Source organism: Castor canadensis, chromosome 9 (genome assembly GCF_047511655.1).
Source record: "Castor canadensis chromosome 9, mCasCan1.hap1v2, whole genome shotgun sequence".
In the NCBI taxonomy this organism is placed as follows: Eukaryota; Metazoa; Chordata; class Mammalia; order Rodentia; family Castoridae; genus Castor; species Castor canadensis.
The window spans coordinates 42,090,191-42,107,403 of NC_133394.1; the positions used below are offsets into that span (position 1 = coordinate 42,090,191).

The 17,213-nt window shown below is 37.9% G+C and overlaps 1 protein-coding gene across 1 annotated transcript in view; it reads right to left on the reverse strand.

Moving 5' to 3' along the window:
- The window catches only part of Col25a1 (collagen type XXV alpha 1 chain), a 442,122-nt gene that overhangs the window by 168,154 nt on the left and 256,755 nt on the right, over nt 1-17,213 (reverse strand). Inside the window, exon 5 of the mRNA XM_074041521.1 lies at nt 388-405. Within this exon, the coding sequence (XP_073897622.1) occupies nt 388-405 (18 nt within the window). The remainder of the gene's footprint in view (nt 1-387; nt 406-17,213) is intronic.

Genomic DNA, 17,213 nt, shown 5'->3' on the forward strand with positions numbered 1-17,213 from the left:
CAGCAGGATCACAGTCTAAATAATCAAAGTCCACATGGATTTACAACAGCATTATTAGTTCTTGATTAATCGGTGCCTAATGCAAACCAGCCCAGACCCAATTTTAACTAAGTCATTCTGCCCCACATTAAAGTCCCAAGGCACTGGTTCAGATCAGTTAAGAGTTTTGCTTTATATGATGGTGCATTGTTCAACTTACCATCTGGCCCAACAGCTGACATGGCTCACTCAACCCTGAAGAGGCCCAAGACTTTACTCCTGGGAAATATTTGGTCTGCTATGTGGTGTCATGATTACTAGTTCATAACTTTCTTATATTCTTTGAAAAACCTCCACACTGGGAAGATCCTATACTGGAAATAACTTGTTAGAAAAGAGTTCACTTACCTGAGGACCAGGCTGACCCTGAAATAGAAAAAAAGGAAAAGAAAAACAATTATAAAATTGTTATCTAAAGTGAATATTTGCACTGCCAAAATTTAAACTACCTCTGAAATATCTTTACAAAATAGTTCTAAAGATAACAATACCTAGTTACTGACAACTTTAGTCCATGGTTGTAAAAATCATACTGCATCTTAATATTTTTACTCTGTACTTTATAAATCTTGATTTTATTGCCTATTACATATAATTCTAAAATGACTCAAGGGCTTTAGCATAATCCAGAATTTAATTAGAGGAAAGAGAGGACATAGGACTATCATACCTCATATTATTCTAATCAATGGGCAACTTGGTGTCTTCAGCCAGAATGTTCTTGAGGTATATATTCATATATGATGCAGTTATAGACAGAGACAGAGATTTTAGTTTTAGAACTCCCCAAATCTTTGAATTTCTCATTGTTTTAGTAATATTTAATAATCATCTATATTTTACCTTGCACAGTCAAACCTGAGGGAATTTTAAAAGAAAATGAGAGGTCTTTGGATCACTAAAGTACATTGTAGCTCCTCCCACAGTCAATAGATTATGTGACCTCTGGCCAACGTAATTTGTTTTGAATGTCACTTTATTGTTGTCTAAACTGATGAAAATTTCAAACCAACATGAATGTAAATGCTGTTAAGCTGAAGAAAAGTCACCTGTGAACAGAAGTATTGATTAAACAATCACTTCCTTAAAATCTCCAATTGGATTTTGTGTCAGATGAGATTAAAGAAAACATTCACATTGAGTTAGGGAATCTTCAATAATATGCAGTCTCATTTTATCAGCTCTGTGTCTCTGAGTACCTTACCGGGGAACCCTCTTGGAATCTCTCTAAGAACTAGCTCTCAAACTCACTGGGGTTGGAGCAGGTGACTTAAGGATCTTTACCTGAAAGTAATGTGGGCTAAAGGAGGCAAACCAAGTTACTGTGAACATTATTCACTCCATTCCTGTATTCTTTGGTGGTGGAGAGAGAGAGAAAGAGTAACATTTATCAACTCATACTGAAACTGGACAGTTTTGGATATATGTCATTCCATTTTTTCCTTTTAACTGTCCTGCATTTTGTAAATGGAGAAACAGAGGCTCAGAGAAATAGGCCTAAGGTCAAACAGCTTACAGATGGAAAAAACAGAATTGAGCCTCAATTCTGATTGTAAAGTTCATGCATTTCCTACTGTGCCATCCTGCCTTTCCCTTTTGCAGTTTAAACTCACAGGTATATGCAGATCTGCTGGGGCCAATATGGTACAATAGCACTATTCAAGTGAGAAGACACATTGAGCTTCCAGCCACTCCCAAGCTGCCACAGGGTACATCTCTGCCTCCACAGGCACAACCAGCACCAGAGGGCATCCCAGCCTGTTCACTGATACCTGTACAAAACCCAGTATGGCAAAGCTTCTTGAGGGTAGCAGATACCCCTGAAAGCAGCCCTAAAGACATTTTCAGTAAAGACGTCCAAAGGTGGGGCTTTCCACTGACCTGTAAATATGGACCTTTCCAGATCCAAGATCCAAGAACCAGATGAAATCACAATATGTACTTTCTCTCTGTCTCTGTTTGTCTTTTTCTCTTTCTCCTTCCCTCTCCTCCCTTTCCCCCTTAATCTTTTGGTTTTACTAATGTTTAGAACTAATGCCAACTCAGAAGTATGAATATGCATCGTTTCTGGAACCCTAGAATGTATTATACCTCTTATAAATGAACATTTTAAATGTAGATTTCTTTAAAAGCAGAAGAAATCTCCACAAAAGAACCTATCATAGTTGATTACATTTTCTGCCTCCTGTGGTTGCTCTTGTTCACCCTTAAAAGGCGGCATTTCTACATTCTACTTAACAAGTGATTTAGCACAATATGTGCAGTTATATTATTCTATACAAATATACCTTGTGTTACGGATTTTATGTTAGTGATAGTGAGAAGAAATACAAGTAAATGACAGGAAACTTTCAAAGTTGACTTCTAAATAGGCATTGGAAAGTATGTAGCACCAGGGAAGTAGGAACTGGAAAACATACTATGAACTTCAGCCCTATGCCATGTGTGAGCATGTGTGTGCACGTGTGTGAGTGTAGCGGGATGGGAACATGTGGTTGGTAGACAGGTTTCCCACAGACAAATGTGATAACTGTCCTAAGACAAAGACTATATGATGGAAACCTTATAAATCTTACACAAGGTTCAGGGACTGTCTGCACGAGGTCCTCTACTCTACTTTAATGTGATGTAGCAATCTATTCACTAGCAAATGTCAAAAACATTTATAAGAAAAGAGTTTGGCAGCTGTGTTCTTACAGATAACACTGAGAAGCCATGCAGCCCAGAGGAAAGTGATAAAGGAAGGGTTTCTGTGTATATGGCAGAAAGATAGCACACCAGAGCCACCAGAGAAGAGCAGCTCAGAAACTCCTAAGGATACTGAGTGACAAAGACTTTGTCACAGAGTAATCACCAAAAGAATTATTTCAGGCTGGACACCAATGGCTCATGCCTGTAATCCTAGCTACCTGAGAGTCAGATATAGAGGTTTGTGGCTCCAGGCTAGCTGGAGCAAAAAGTTCATGAGACCCCATCTCAACAGAAAAAAATTGTGCAAGGTGGTGTACACCTGTCATCCAGGCTATGGTGGGAAGCATAAAATAGGAGGATCATGGTCTAGGTGGAAAGCAAGACCCTATTTCCAAAATAACCAGAGCAAAAAGGATTGGAACAATGGCTCAAGCAGTAGAGACCCTGCCTCACTCGTGCGGAGACCTGAGTTCAAACCCCAGTGTGGCCAAATAAATAAGAAAATAAATAAATAAAATATTTCAGAATTTCCTTATGTTGCTTTCTAAGTAGTTCACTGAGAAACAGAAGCATTTTCCTTCATGTGTGGATATTTTCTAGTCTATTACACTTTATACGTAATGAACATTAATAATTAACTGAAAATTAACTTTTTTCAGTTTTCTAAAGCATACCTCAAATTACTTAAGGTGATTTAAAAAAAATTTAAAAAATAGAATTGCTGAAAAGGCCTTTTCCCCCAAGCACATCACCAAAATGCTTCTGTAAGTAAAAATCTGAATCAAGTGTACTCAAAGGCCCTGCCAAGTGCAACAGTTAAATCACAAAAAAGACTGGAGTGAGAGGCACCCATGCAGCAGTGCAGAATGCTGAGGGCCTCCAGGAGCTGATTCACTGTCCCACTGGGGCACAGGACATGTCCCAGAACTGCTCAGGCAGCAGCGGGAAGGCAGAGAACACAGGAGGAGCCGACTTAAAAGCCATAATCAGAACAGTGTGGTGGGAAGCAATCAGCCAGTAGCCGAAGCTTGACAGAAGGAGTTCCAAGGAAGTGGAGTGTTTGTGAGTGACAATGGAATATGATAAATGGGAGGTCCCATCACTGCAGTACGTGTTGTTACTTCAGGCAATTAAAGAGCAGTATCAACCATGCTTTGTTGGGCTGTTATCACAATTATAATTGCCAGAATGTGCTCACACTCTTTTCTAAGTGGACAAAGTCATTCGGATTTCTCATTCAGGCAATTAGTTTTACTACATGAAACTTTTTTTTAATGGATGGTAAATCTGTGTCATTTCTTTTAGATGGGATAAAGCCTGGGTTTTTTTTTTCTCATTTATACACAGAAAGGAATACAAAGGCTATAGTTTTAAAATACATTATTATCTTGAAATATTGATGAGGATAACAGACTCATATCTTTTACTGTGATCAATTTTAAATAAAAACCCTTTCATCTACAAAAACTTTTGGGAATATTAGTATTGCTCATATAACTCAGAAAGGAACTACATGTCTGCTTCAAGGTAATTAGAAAGAAATTACCTTAGTAATTCAGAAACGTCATCATTAATAAACCAAGCCTGCCTGTCGTTTTTATTTTAACACACTCAGGTTCAGATGTATTTCATTTTCCTGAACTAAAAGAAATAATCTCTAAGTTTTACATTTCAGAATTCTTACGGTCTAAAACAATACACCGGGAAGATGATTGCTATAATTTCATTGTCTCTTAAAAATTCTCTAGGTGGAGAACATCTTAAGTGAAGTTAGCCAAAAGGCTACCTATTTTCTCTTATGTGAGGAATAGAGGCCCAATACAAATATAAGCAATATTATGAAAAACAGATCACACTAAGAGGAGGTCACTAAGAGGAGAGGGAGGGTAAAAGAAGGAAATTAAGAAGGTGAATGTGGTTGATGTACTTTCTATACAAGAAGGAATCTAGAATTCTTAAATCTACTGAAATCACCCTAAGAAGGGGACTAAGGTAGCAAACAGAAAAACAGAGATGAATCAACTCAGATTATAATACATATACACATGGAAATCTCACAATGAAACTCCCTGCATAACTATCTTAAGCAAAAATGTCATTTTTACTCGTTTTTTTTCTTTATTCATTTATTCATGTGTGCATACATTGCTTGGGCCATTTCTTCCTCCTACCTCCCCCCTTGCTCCCCTCGCTTCCAGGCAGAATTTTAAAAATGGTGAACTGGAAGGTAAAGCAGGTCCTGTCTGGGGGTTGATACCAGTGGGAGGGAGAGGACATAAGGAAAGGGTGTAGGAGGGTGAACATGGAAACATTACGCACTCACGTAGGAAAATGGAAAAATGAGATGCTGAAACTAATCCAGGAATGGGGGATGATAAAAGAGAATCATGGAGGGAGTTAATTCAACTATGATACATACCCCAAGTACAACAATAATATAATTAAATAAAAGGAAAAGGAAAAAAGAGCTATAGAAGGGTGAACAGGATCCACAACCATTCTATCCATGTTTGGGAAGGTCACAAGAAAATCTCTTACTATGTGCAATTCAATAGACACCAATAGAAAGACAGCTAATAAAATTAAAATTCTCCAGTACACACACTTGGATGTCAAGCTTATTTTTAAGTGAAAAGAGTACCCAGAGCACAAGTCCACATGAAGCTTTACAACCACAAAACTCAGGGTGGCATCAGGACTGTCCTGGGCAGGAGGGCTCAAGGACCAATACGAATCCTGTCATAGCACCAGCTCAGTGGCCTCTCCAGAGCCACCACCAGAGTGTGTGCCAGCCAGCACAGCAGTCACTGTGCATGAGTGGCACTGGCAAGCAGGAGCCTTACCCATCCTGCCTGCATAGTAACATTGGTCACATTTTGATCTCCAATATCCCAGGGGTGGAACTATAAGGTGCTTCTGAAATGATTGTTGAACTGTTATGAACTGAAAACATTTTGACTGGCCCAAGAGGCCTGACAGTCACATTTTTAAAGAACCATATTTCTATTACATGAAATGTAATATATTCAAAATATAGGTTCCAGAAAGGGATCTTTTGGCTTCTCTTCACTGCAGAATAAATACATCCTTGTCAGGAAAAGTCTTCACCTCACAGGAAGCTTTCTCAGATAATAAAGCTGGAACTCAGATAGTCACAGACTGCAGAGGCTCAGAGGTGGGTGCTTTTCTGTACCGTTACTCACATGCCACCCAACAGGAACACAGAGTTCTGTCTTAAACAAAAACCACTCCCTACTTTAAGACCCCATATCCATTCAGTATGAAAATAATCTTTCAAATTACTTTGTAAATTAGGCGCCACAAAAATAGTATGGTGATTTCAAGCAGGCTGTCTAGTCAATACCAATAACTCATTCAATTCAACTTTAGACAAAAGTATTTTCATTTTTAAAACTAATTAATATGCAAATGATATAGCAAAGAGAGAAGCAACTGAAGAAATAAAGCATTATGGATTATACATGTTAATTAAAAAATGGCTTTGCAAAGACTGTATAATCCCCTAACGTGTATAAGCTGCTCTTGCTCCCAAGGACTCTCATACGTTACTGAAATAAACATTATTCATAATTTATATTACCTGTTGTGCTGCCCTACAGGATAGAAATTAATAATTCTTATGTTAGCTGCAGTCACCTAATATTACTTAGATAAGAGTCCTTCAATTCAAAGTTTTCTTTTGAAAAAGTACTTAATCCTCGGTGGTTTTAACGCTAGCAAGGAAAAGTCATATTTCACTCTGAAGGAAAATGGCTATTCTCAAAGCTGTGTGATATTTCTCTTTTAAAACTTGAGAGAGAAAGGGAGCAAGAATGAATGTGGAGGTGGTGTTAGGTTCAATGTAAAGGACACAAAAATTGATTCACAGTACAGAAAATTTCTTATATAATATTGCCTTTCATAAATAAGAACTGTATTTAAAAATTTACTCATTTAACAAGTCTTTCCCACATTAAGTTAAAAATATTATGTTTTCTAACAGGACACTATGGGTTTTTTTGTCTCATGAATAAGTGTCCACATGCAGAATATAACAAAAATTTAATCACATGTGTATTAAAAATTTCATATACAGGGCATAAGAAAAAGAATCTTCTTTATGCATTAATTTACGTCATTAACATTTATTGGATACCTAATCTTCCTTTGATGTTTATTCAGATTTTTACTATTATAAATAATGCTACATCTTTCGTATAAATATTTGACCATAACCCTAAAAATTGTCTTATGCTCCAACACTGGAAATGCAGCATTTTTGCAATTATTATTTATATATTTGCATGTTTATTTATATTGTAGTATACAAACTACAAGTTACACATTTTCTAGGACATAATTTAATATGTGTATACATATGTATTTATTCAGATATATAATTATAAACCTATTGGAAAAAAGGAATAGGAAAAAAGAAAAGAAAGGAGGGACAGAAAGAAGGAGGAAGGAAGGAAGGAAGGAAAGAAAGAAAGATGGGTGAGGAGAAAAGCAAAGTCATACAAAAAGTGGTGTTCTCTGGGTGTTAGGAATACGGGTAACTGCTTTATCTTCATTATTTTCTGTATTTCTCAAATTTTTACTAGGTCTATTTCTTGATTACAAAAATATGTCATCACATGATAACTAATTTACCTTTAGTAAAAATTTTAAATGGGACTTTAATTAAGTTGTTAAATTTTTCCCTATTACATCCATTTACTCAAGGATCTAGGCCAGTGAAATTGAACTCCAATTTCCAACAATTCAAGGTGTTGTTAATTACTCAGAAGATAAATTACAAGATTCTACATTCCGCAAAATTCAGAAAGTAAGGGTTTTATATTTACCTTTGTGTACACTCCACCATCACTTTCAGAAGTGGACTGGGAATAGAAAAAGGGGTAGGAGGGCTATGAAGTCAAGCACCAATGATAGAGGTCACAGCCCCACAGAGAATGGGATCTCTGACAGTCCTGGACTTTGTTGGAATCTTTGCTTTTGGTAAACCAAAATATTTGGGTTGGAATTTAGCTATGTTATTTTATGGAGTCACATAAAGAATTTATGCTTTGAACTATAAATGTGTATTATACTTCTAAAACATAATAATACCTAGCCAATACTTTTCACCAGTAACATGCAATCAGGACTGCTACCAAGGTGTAAATAAGTGGCTAGTTTAACAGATATACACATTTGGTAAAATACAATAAACATGTGGAATACATGTGTGGGTAGACACCTGCTCAGCTTCCAAAGCTTTAAAAACACACCTTTTAAAGAATGCAAAGACAACGTATAGTGTTCCACGAATTTTCCTTGCATTATATATATTGAATAATCTGGTACCTGCTATGTTTAATAGCATCTTTGATTGGATAAATACTGAAAGTGAATTTATAAACATCTCTCAGCCAGATTAAATTTATATAAATTTCAATTCCAACTCTCGGATGACTGTGCTGAAAGATGGACTTTACAGTATTCCCTGCAGCTGTCTTAGATGTTTTGCATTAATAAATGCCTACAGGAGGATTTCTAACGCCCAGAGTGACAATTAATTCATGATGCCTGAATCACATAATTCTTATTGCTCCAGTGAGGCAGAACACTAAAAATGAAAATCTACCATAAAATTGGGAAGAGAAGACTCTCCAAGTAAACAAGTTTATGTGCTTTAGGGATCCAGATGTTTGGAACTATATCATAACAGCTATCACCTACTCCTGTAAGTACCAAGAGCTTCACCAATAACATCCTTCTTTGTTACAGTAACCCTGCAAATTGGGAGTCATTTTACAGTTGGACAAACCAAGTTTCAAAAAACGTGAGATAATGTTCCCTTAGTCAGACAACCATTAAAGAGGAAGCTGGAATAAGAACACAGATGACTGGAATCTTTTGGTGCTCTCACTTTTCATTATGCTGACGAATGAAACCAGGAGCTTGCTTTCTGTCCCTGGGCAATCTCACCACCAATGAAAGGGACAGTGACTCAATCCTCTTTTGAATTGGATAAAAGCTATAGCTGCTCTGGTTAGCTATGAAACATTTTAAAACATTGTGCACACACCACCCCCCCACCTACCCACACACACACTCCTCTTAAGTCCACCCACAGGCTCTCTAGGAAATCATTAACTCCAGGTTAAAAACCCCTCAGTAGAGAAATATAAATGTTTCAGGGGCAGGGGAGAAAGAATGTTCCAGAAAGAAAACTAAGGTGGAAAAAATTTTTTTAAACAAATAACAAAAGATAAAGTCGCAGAAATCAAAACTAGAATTTTAATAAGAAAAGTTGGTTAAATCAAAACTGAAAAGATTCCCTTGCCTTTAACTGGAAGCTAGAATTTATTTTATTTTTGTTGTTGTTCATTTAGTCACATGTGCATATATTGTTTGGGTCATTTCTCCACCCTGCCCCCCCTCCCCCCCACCCCTCCCCTCCTCATTTCAGGCAGGTCCCTTCTGCCCTTGTGACTGATTTTGTTGAAGAGAAGACATAAGCATAAGAAAGACAAAGCATGTTTGCTAGTTGGGTTAAGGATGGCTATACAGAGAGATTCCTACTATTGCTCTCATGTACCCATGTTGATTCAACTCTAACTGATCTTTACACTGGTTACTGATCCCCTGCTAGTGATAACCTCTCCTTTTAAGGTTTCTGTATTAGTTCCTGTGGAGTGGGGACATCAAACGCGTTCATGTTTTGGGTTTTCTACCTATTCCTATATCTCCCGTATGTGCTCTCCCCTTGTCATTTGATCCAAATCCAACCACATTACTGCATTTGTCCTAGATCTAATGTCTGTATATGAGGGAGAACATATAATTTTTGGTCTTCTGAGTCTGGCTGACCTCACTCAGAATGATGTTCTCCAGTTCTATCCATTTACCTGCAAATGATAAGATTTCATTTTTCTTCATGGCTGAGTAAAATTCCATTATGTACAAGTACCACATTTTCTTGATCCATTCATTCTGTAGTGGGGCATCTTGGTTGTTTCCATAACTTGACTATTGTGAATAATGCTGCAATAAACATGGGTGTGCAGGTGCCTCTGGAGTAACCTGTGCTGCATTCTTTTGGGTATATCCCTAGGAGTGGGATTGCTGGATCATATGGCAGGTCTATGTTTAGATTTTTAAGAAGTCTCCAAATTTTTTTCCAGAGTGGTTGCATCAGTTTGCATTCCCACCAGCAGTGGATTAGGGTTCCTTTTTTCCCACATCCTTGACAGCACATGTTGGTGGTGGTGTTTTGGATGATGGTTATTCTAACAGGAGTGAGGTGGAATCTTAGTGCGGTTTTGATTTGCATTTCCTTTATGGCCAGAGATGGTGAACATTTTTTCATGTGTTTTTTTTTGGCCATTTGAATTTCTTCTTTTGAAAAAGTTCTATTTAATTCAGTTGCCCATTTCTTAATTGGTTCATTGAGTTTAGGAGAGTTTAGTTTCTTAAGTTCCCTGTATATTCTGGCTATCAGTCCCTTGTCTGATGTATAGATAGCAAATATTTTCTCCTACTCTGTGGGTGGTCTCTTCAGTTTAGAGACCATTTCTTTTGTTGTGCAGAAGCTTTTTAATTTTATGAAGTCTAATTTATTCATTCTTTCTCTTAGTTGCTGGGCTGCTGGGGTTCTACTGAGGAACTCTTTGCCAATACCTATTTGTTCCAGAGTGTTTCCTGCTCCTTCCTGTAGTAACTTCAGAGTTTCAGGTCTGATATTTGATCCATTTTGAGTTGATACTAGTACAGGGTGATAGACATGGATCTAGTTTCATTTTTTGGCAGACAGATAACCACTTTTCCCAGTAACATTTGTCGAAGAGGCTGTCTTTTCTCCATCGTATATTTTTGGCACCTTTGTCAAAAATGAGATGGGTATAGTGTGGATTCATATCTGGGTCTTCTATTGTGTTCCACTGGTCTTCATATCTGTTTTTGTGCCAGTACCATGCTGTTTTTATTGTTATTGCTTTGTAATGTATTTTGAAGTCAGGTACTGTGACACCTCCAGCATTGCACTTTTTGCTGAGTACTGCCTTGACTATTTGCAGTCTCTTGTGTTTCCAAATGAACTTTAGGGTAGATTTTTCAATCTCTGTGATGAAAGTCATTGGGATTTTGATGGGAACTGCATCAAACATGTAGATTGCTTTCAGTGGTATAGCCATTTTTACTATGTTGATTCTACCGATCCATGAGCACGGGAGATCCTTCCATCTTCTGTAGTCTTCCTCAATCTCTTTCTTCAGGAGTTTGTAATTCTTCTTGTAGAGGTCATTCATATCCTTTGTTAAAGTAACTCCTAGATATTTGATTTTTTTTTTGAGGCTATTGTGAATGGAATTGTTTCCATGTGTTCCTTCTCAGTTTGTTCATTGTTGGTGTATAGAAAAGCTAATAATTTTTGTAGGTTGATTTTGTATCCTGCCACCTTACTGTAGCTGTTCATGTGTCTAAGAGTTTTTGGGCAGAGTTTTTTTGGTCTTTAAGGTATTGGATCATATTGTCTGCAAATAAGGATATTTTGACCATTTCTTTACCTATTTGTATTCCTTTTATTTCTTCTTCTTGCCTAATTGCTCTGGCTAGGAATTCCAGTACTATGTTGAATAGGAGTGGAGATAGTGGCCATCCTAGTCTAGTTCCTGATTTTAGGGGAAATAGTTTCAGTTTTTCACCATTAAGTATGATGTTGGCTGTAGGTTTGTCATATATAGCCTTTATAATGTTGAGGTACATTCCTTCTATTCCTAGTTTTCTTAGAGCTTTTATCATGAAGTGGTGTTGGATCTTGTCGAAGGCTTTTTCTGCATCTATTGAGATGATCAAGTGGTTTTTGTTTTTGCTTCTATTAATGTGCTGTATTACAATTATAGATTTGTGTATGTTGAACCATCCTTGCATCCCTGGGATGAAGCCAACTTGGTCATGGTGAATGATCTTTCTGATGTGTTGTTGGATTCAGTTTGCCATTATTTTATTGAGGATTTTTGCATCGATGTTCACTAGGGAAATTGGCCTATAGTTCTCCTTTTTGGTGGTGTCTTTGTCTGGTTTTGGAATGAGGGTAATATTGGCTTCATAAAATGAGTTAGGCAGTGTTCCTTCCCATTCTATTTCATGGAAAAGTTAAAGGAGTGTTGGTATTAGTTCTTCTTTAAATGTCTGACAAAATTCAGCAGTGAATCTGTCAGGTCCTGGACTTTTCTTTTTGGGGAGGCTCTTGATGGCGGCTTCAATTTCTTTTTGTTATAGATCTATTCAGGTGATTAATATTGTCTTGGTTCAGATTTGGGTGGTTGTAAGTTTCTAGAAATCTGTCCATTTCTTCGAGATTTTTAAATTTATTAGAGTATAGGCTCTCAAAGTAATCTCTGATGATTTCCTGGATTTCCATAGTATTTGTTGTTATCTCTCCTTTTGAATTTCTGATTTTACTGATTTGGGTTTTTTTTCTCTCCTCATTTTAGTTAGGTTTGCCAGGGGTCTGTCAATCTTATTTATTTTTTTCAAAGAACCAGCTTTTTGTTTCATTGATTCTTGTACTTTTTTGTTGTTGTTGTTTCTATTTCATTGATTTCAGCCCTTATCTTAATTATTTCTTTCCTTCTGCTTGTTTTGGGGTTTGTTTGTTCTTGTTTTTCTAGGAGTTTCAGCTGTAGTGTTAGGTCATTGATTTGAGATCATTCTGTCCTTTTGGTATATGCACTCATGCCTATAAACTTTCCTCTTAGGACTGCCTTTGCTGTGTCCCATAGGTTCCACTAGGTCATGTTTTCATTTTCATTAACTTCCAAGAACCTTTTAATTTCCTCTTTTATTTCATTAATGACCCATTCATCATTGAGTTATGTGTTATTCAGCTTCCAATTGTTTGTATGTTTTTTACTGCTGTTTTTGTTGATTTCTAGTTTTAATGCATTGTGTTCAGACAGAATGCATGGGATTATTTCTATTATCTTATATTTGCTGAGGCTTGCTTTGTGCCCTCAGATATGATCAATTTTGGAAAACATTCCATGGACTGCTAAGAAGAATATATATTGTGCAGAAATTGGATGAAATATTTTGTAGACATCAGCTAGGTTCATTTGATCTATGGTGTGATTTAGTTCTAGAATTTCTTTATTGATTTTTTTGTTTGGATGACCTATCTATTGGTGATGGGGAGTACTAAAGTCTCCCACTAACACTGTGTTGGGGTCTATATATGTTTTTAGGTCCTTCAGAGTATGTTTGATGAAATTGGGTGCATTGACGTTGGGTGCATATAGGTTGATAATTGTTATTTCCTTTTGGTGTATTTCCCCTTTTATTAGTATGGAGTGTCCTTCTTTATCTCATTTGATCAAAGTAGGTTTGAAGTCTACTTTGTCTGAGATAACAGACAACCCCTAAAACAGACAACCCCTGCCTGTTTTAGGGGACCATTGGCTTGGTAGATCTTCTAGCCTTTCACCCTAAGCCAGTGCTTGTTTCTGTGGATGAGATGGGTCTCCTGTAGGCAGGAGATTGTTGGATCTTCCTTTTTAATCCAGTTTGCCAATCAGTGTCTTTTGATGGGGGAATTTAGTCCATTAACATTCAGTGTTAATATTGATAAGTATGTGGTGATCCTGTCATGTAGTTGTCTTTGTTGATTAAGAGTTTGATTGTGTGCAGCTGAATCAGTGTTACTCTCTACTTTCTTGCCTTTTCTTCTCCTGTGGTTTGGTATTGACTGCCCTTTCATGGTTTTGTTTGCTTTCATTTTCTGTGTGCAGAATTCCTTGGAGAATCCTTTGCTTGGTGGTCATATGTTGTTTTAGTTTCTGCTTATCATGGAAGACTATTTTGAATGATAGTTTTGCTGGGAAAAGTATCCTAGGGTTGAAGTTATTTTCATTCAGTGCTTAGAAGACCTCACTCCATGCTCTTCTTGCTTTTAAGGTTTCTGTTGAAAAATCTGCTGTGATTTTGATGGGTTTGTATATTACTTGTTTTTTCTCTCTTAGAGCCTTCAAGATTCTTTCTCTAGTCTCTGTACTTGTTGTTTTAATGATGATATGTTGTAGGGTAGTTCTATTTTGGTCGGGTCTGTTCTGTGTTCTGGAGGCTCCTTTACCTGAATGGGCATAGTTTTCTCTAGATTTGGGATGTTTTCTGTTATCATTTTGTTTAATATATTACACATTCCTTTTGCTTGCATCTCTTCTTCTTCTTCAATGCCCATGATTCTCAGGTTTGGTCTTTTGATGGAGTCAGTGAGTTCTTGAATTTTCTTTTCACAGGTCTTGAGTTGTTTAACTAATAGCTCTTCAGTTTTTCCTTTAATTGCCATTTCATCTTCAAGTTCTGAGATTCTGTCTTCTGTTTGTTCTATTCTGCTGTAATGGCCTTCGATTTTGTTTTGTATTTCTGTTTCATTCTTTTTTCTGAGGTTTACCATATCTAGGGTTACTTTCTCTTTAATGTTGTCAATTTTTGACCTTAATTTGTTTATCTCTCTGTTTGTGGTGGTCTCATGATTTGTTTGTTTTTGTGTTTTCTCATATTCTTTATTTTTGTCCTCTTGGAATTTCTTGAGTGCCTCCTGTACATTTTGGTTGACCATGTCTAGTAACATCTCTATGAAGTTCTCATTGATTACTTGTAGGATTTCTTCTTTCAGAGTGTTCTTGTGGGCTTTGTTGGGTTCCTTGGTATAGTTTATCTTTGTTTTGTTGGAGTCTGGGTCTGGGTATCCGTTTTCTTCATTTCACTCTAAATCCTGCAGTACTTTACTTTTTTGGGGAGGAATAGTTTCCTCCCCTTTTTCCCACTAGGTAACATTTCTATCCCTGAACTATGTGTAATTTAGTGTTAGCTGGGTTGCAATATTAATACTAACAAAACCAAGAGAGAAAGATAAAAGGAATACAGTAGGGAGGAAAAGAGAAAAAAAGTGGTAGAGGTGGTGGATGATCAAACAGTGAACCAGGCAGCAAATCCCTTAAAGTAGGAAAAAAAATAAAAATTAAAAATTAAAAAAAAAATCACCAGTTCTGGAGCAGTAGAATTGCAGTCTTAGTTGTTCTGATGCTAGTTCTTTAGCATGCAGACCTGTCTGTGTGCATCTCTTAGGTAGGTGTGGAGCCTTGTGGCAAGTGGACAGTGGGTGGGGTCCCACGGGCCTTCGGGTATGGCCTTTAGCTGTGGTGAGGAAGCAGGCCTTTGGAGCATGGGCATGGCATGCCTGAAGGGCACAGGCCAGTGGAGTGGAGATCCTGTGTGTCTATGGATCCTTGGCTTGACAGGCTTGGGGGTTGCGGTGGATCAGAACAGAGATCGTGTGTGTGTGTGTGTGTGTGTGTGTGTGTGTGTGTGTGTGTCCTGCTTGGCAGGCCTTAGGGGCACAGGCTTGCAGAGTGAATATTGTGCAGTGCCATGCAGTCTTTGGGGGTGTGGCTGGCAAAGCAGAAATCATGCAGGGATGGGGAGTGCAGCCAGGGAGACAGAGCTCCTGCAGGGCTGTGCAGGCCTGGGGGCGGGGCGTGGCCTGGTGAAGATCATAAATGTCTGTGGATCCCCAGCCTTAAGAGCTCATCCCGCTGGAGATTCTGTGGGCTTGAGGGGTGGGAATTTGGGGTAGCACAGCCCTGGTGGGGCAAAGGAGCAAGGCTGGAGGATCGGAGATCCCCTGGTTGTGTGGGCCTATGGGGCGGGGCTTGGCATACAGCGTCTGCTATTCTTTTAGTATATGGTGGCGTGGAGACACCTCCCATGAGCTAGGGGTTCTGAGTGCTGATGTTTCAGCTCTCTCTGGTGTTTTACCTCATTCAAGCAAGTCTCCAGCTTCTTCTCAAAGTCCTTGTACCACAGCGGTCAGAAGTTCTGTGGCTGTGTTTCGGTTGCCATCTTGGATATGGAAGCTAGAATGTTTACTGTCATTGTTTGAATGATGAGGTCAGGAAATTAAGACAGGAATAAACCACAGAAATTCCAGTGAATTGGCTACCTAGAATAATGTCTTAAGAAAATTCTGAGTTTTGGAAAAGAATGCTGGAATTAATCAGCAAAGTGTATAGAAGGGAAAAACTTGAAAGCATATTACCATCTGCCAACCTCAAAGGACATTTCAGTAGCTGGGAAGAGGAGAAAAATAGGGCATAGCTGAAAATGACACAGAGTTGAGGAGAAGTGTTTTTGTGTTCGTGGTAAGGTGCAAGGTACTTGAAAATATTTACAAACTGACAGAAAACTGTTTAGTTGGGAGAAGCAAAATGGCTCTCTAAGGCCAAATCACTGCTTGAGAACACAAAAGGAAGTGGAGTCACCGAATAAAGATTACGCAAGGGGACCTCATTTCATGTAAGAGGGAAAGAAAATGAAGACAGGTACAGATAAACTTGGATGTACAGAGACAGAAATGGAAGTATTTCATGTCCTAAACTTTGAAGGACTCTGAGGTGGAATTCTGTTGGGGGAGTGGTGAGAATAAGGTTCATTCATCTTATTCACTCACCTAATACCTATTAAACACCTCCAGTGTGCAGGCATTCTACAGAAGGTCACTAATGGAAAAGGGAGGGTAAAAGAAGGAAATTTAAAAGGTAAATATGGTTGATGCATTTTCTATAAAAGAATAAATACAGAATTTTTAAACCTGTTGAAATCACCATAAGAAGGTGACTAAGGCTGAAATGAGCAAAATAGAGGGGATGAACCAATTTGGGCTATAATACATATATACATGGAAATGTCACAATGAAACTCCCTGTACAGATATCTTAAACAAAAATGTCTTTTCTCAAAAACAGAAAACAGGAAGGTAAAAGAGGTCCTGTGTGGGGGTTGGTACCAGTGGGAGGGAGAGGACATAAGGAAAGGGTGAATATGGTAGAATTATGATGTACTCATGCATGAAAACAGAGCAATGAGACTTGGTGAAACTATTCCAGGAGTGGGGGTGAGGGGGGATAAAGGAGAATGATGGAGAGGGTGAATTCAACTGTGATATAATCCTAAGAACTTTTGTAAATGCCACAATTTACCCTTAATACAACAATATGATAATTTAAAAATTTTCACTTGAAAAAAAAAGAAAGTAAATGAAGCTAAGTCCCTGTTATCATTCATGTGGGCGAGGCAAGCTTTAATAAAACGTTTATAAATAATGTGGCAGATGGCGATAACACTTAAGCAGAAAAATATGAGAGGAAAAGGAGCCTGGAGAACAGCGCAGTGTGAGGATTTTGTTTAGTAGGGAGGTTGTGGGAGGACTGTACAGGGGAGAAGCGAAGGAAATAGTAAGAGGAAATGCCATCCGGAGGAGGTGCGCTAGTGTCTTCAACTAACTGACTGTGTGTCTAGACAGGAGTGAGGGGAAAAGGGGGAGGACAGAGGAGATGGGGACAGACAACACAGAACTGTACAAGTTATGATAAAAACTTGGCTTTTCAATAACAATAAAAACAGCATGGTACTGGCATAAAAACAGACATGAAGACCAG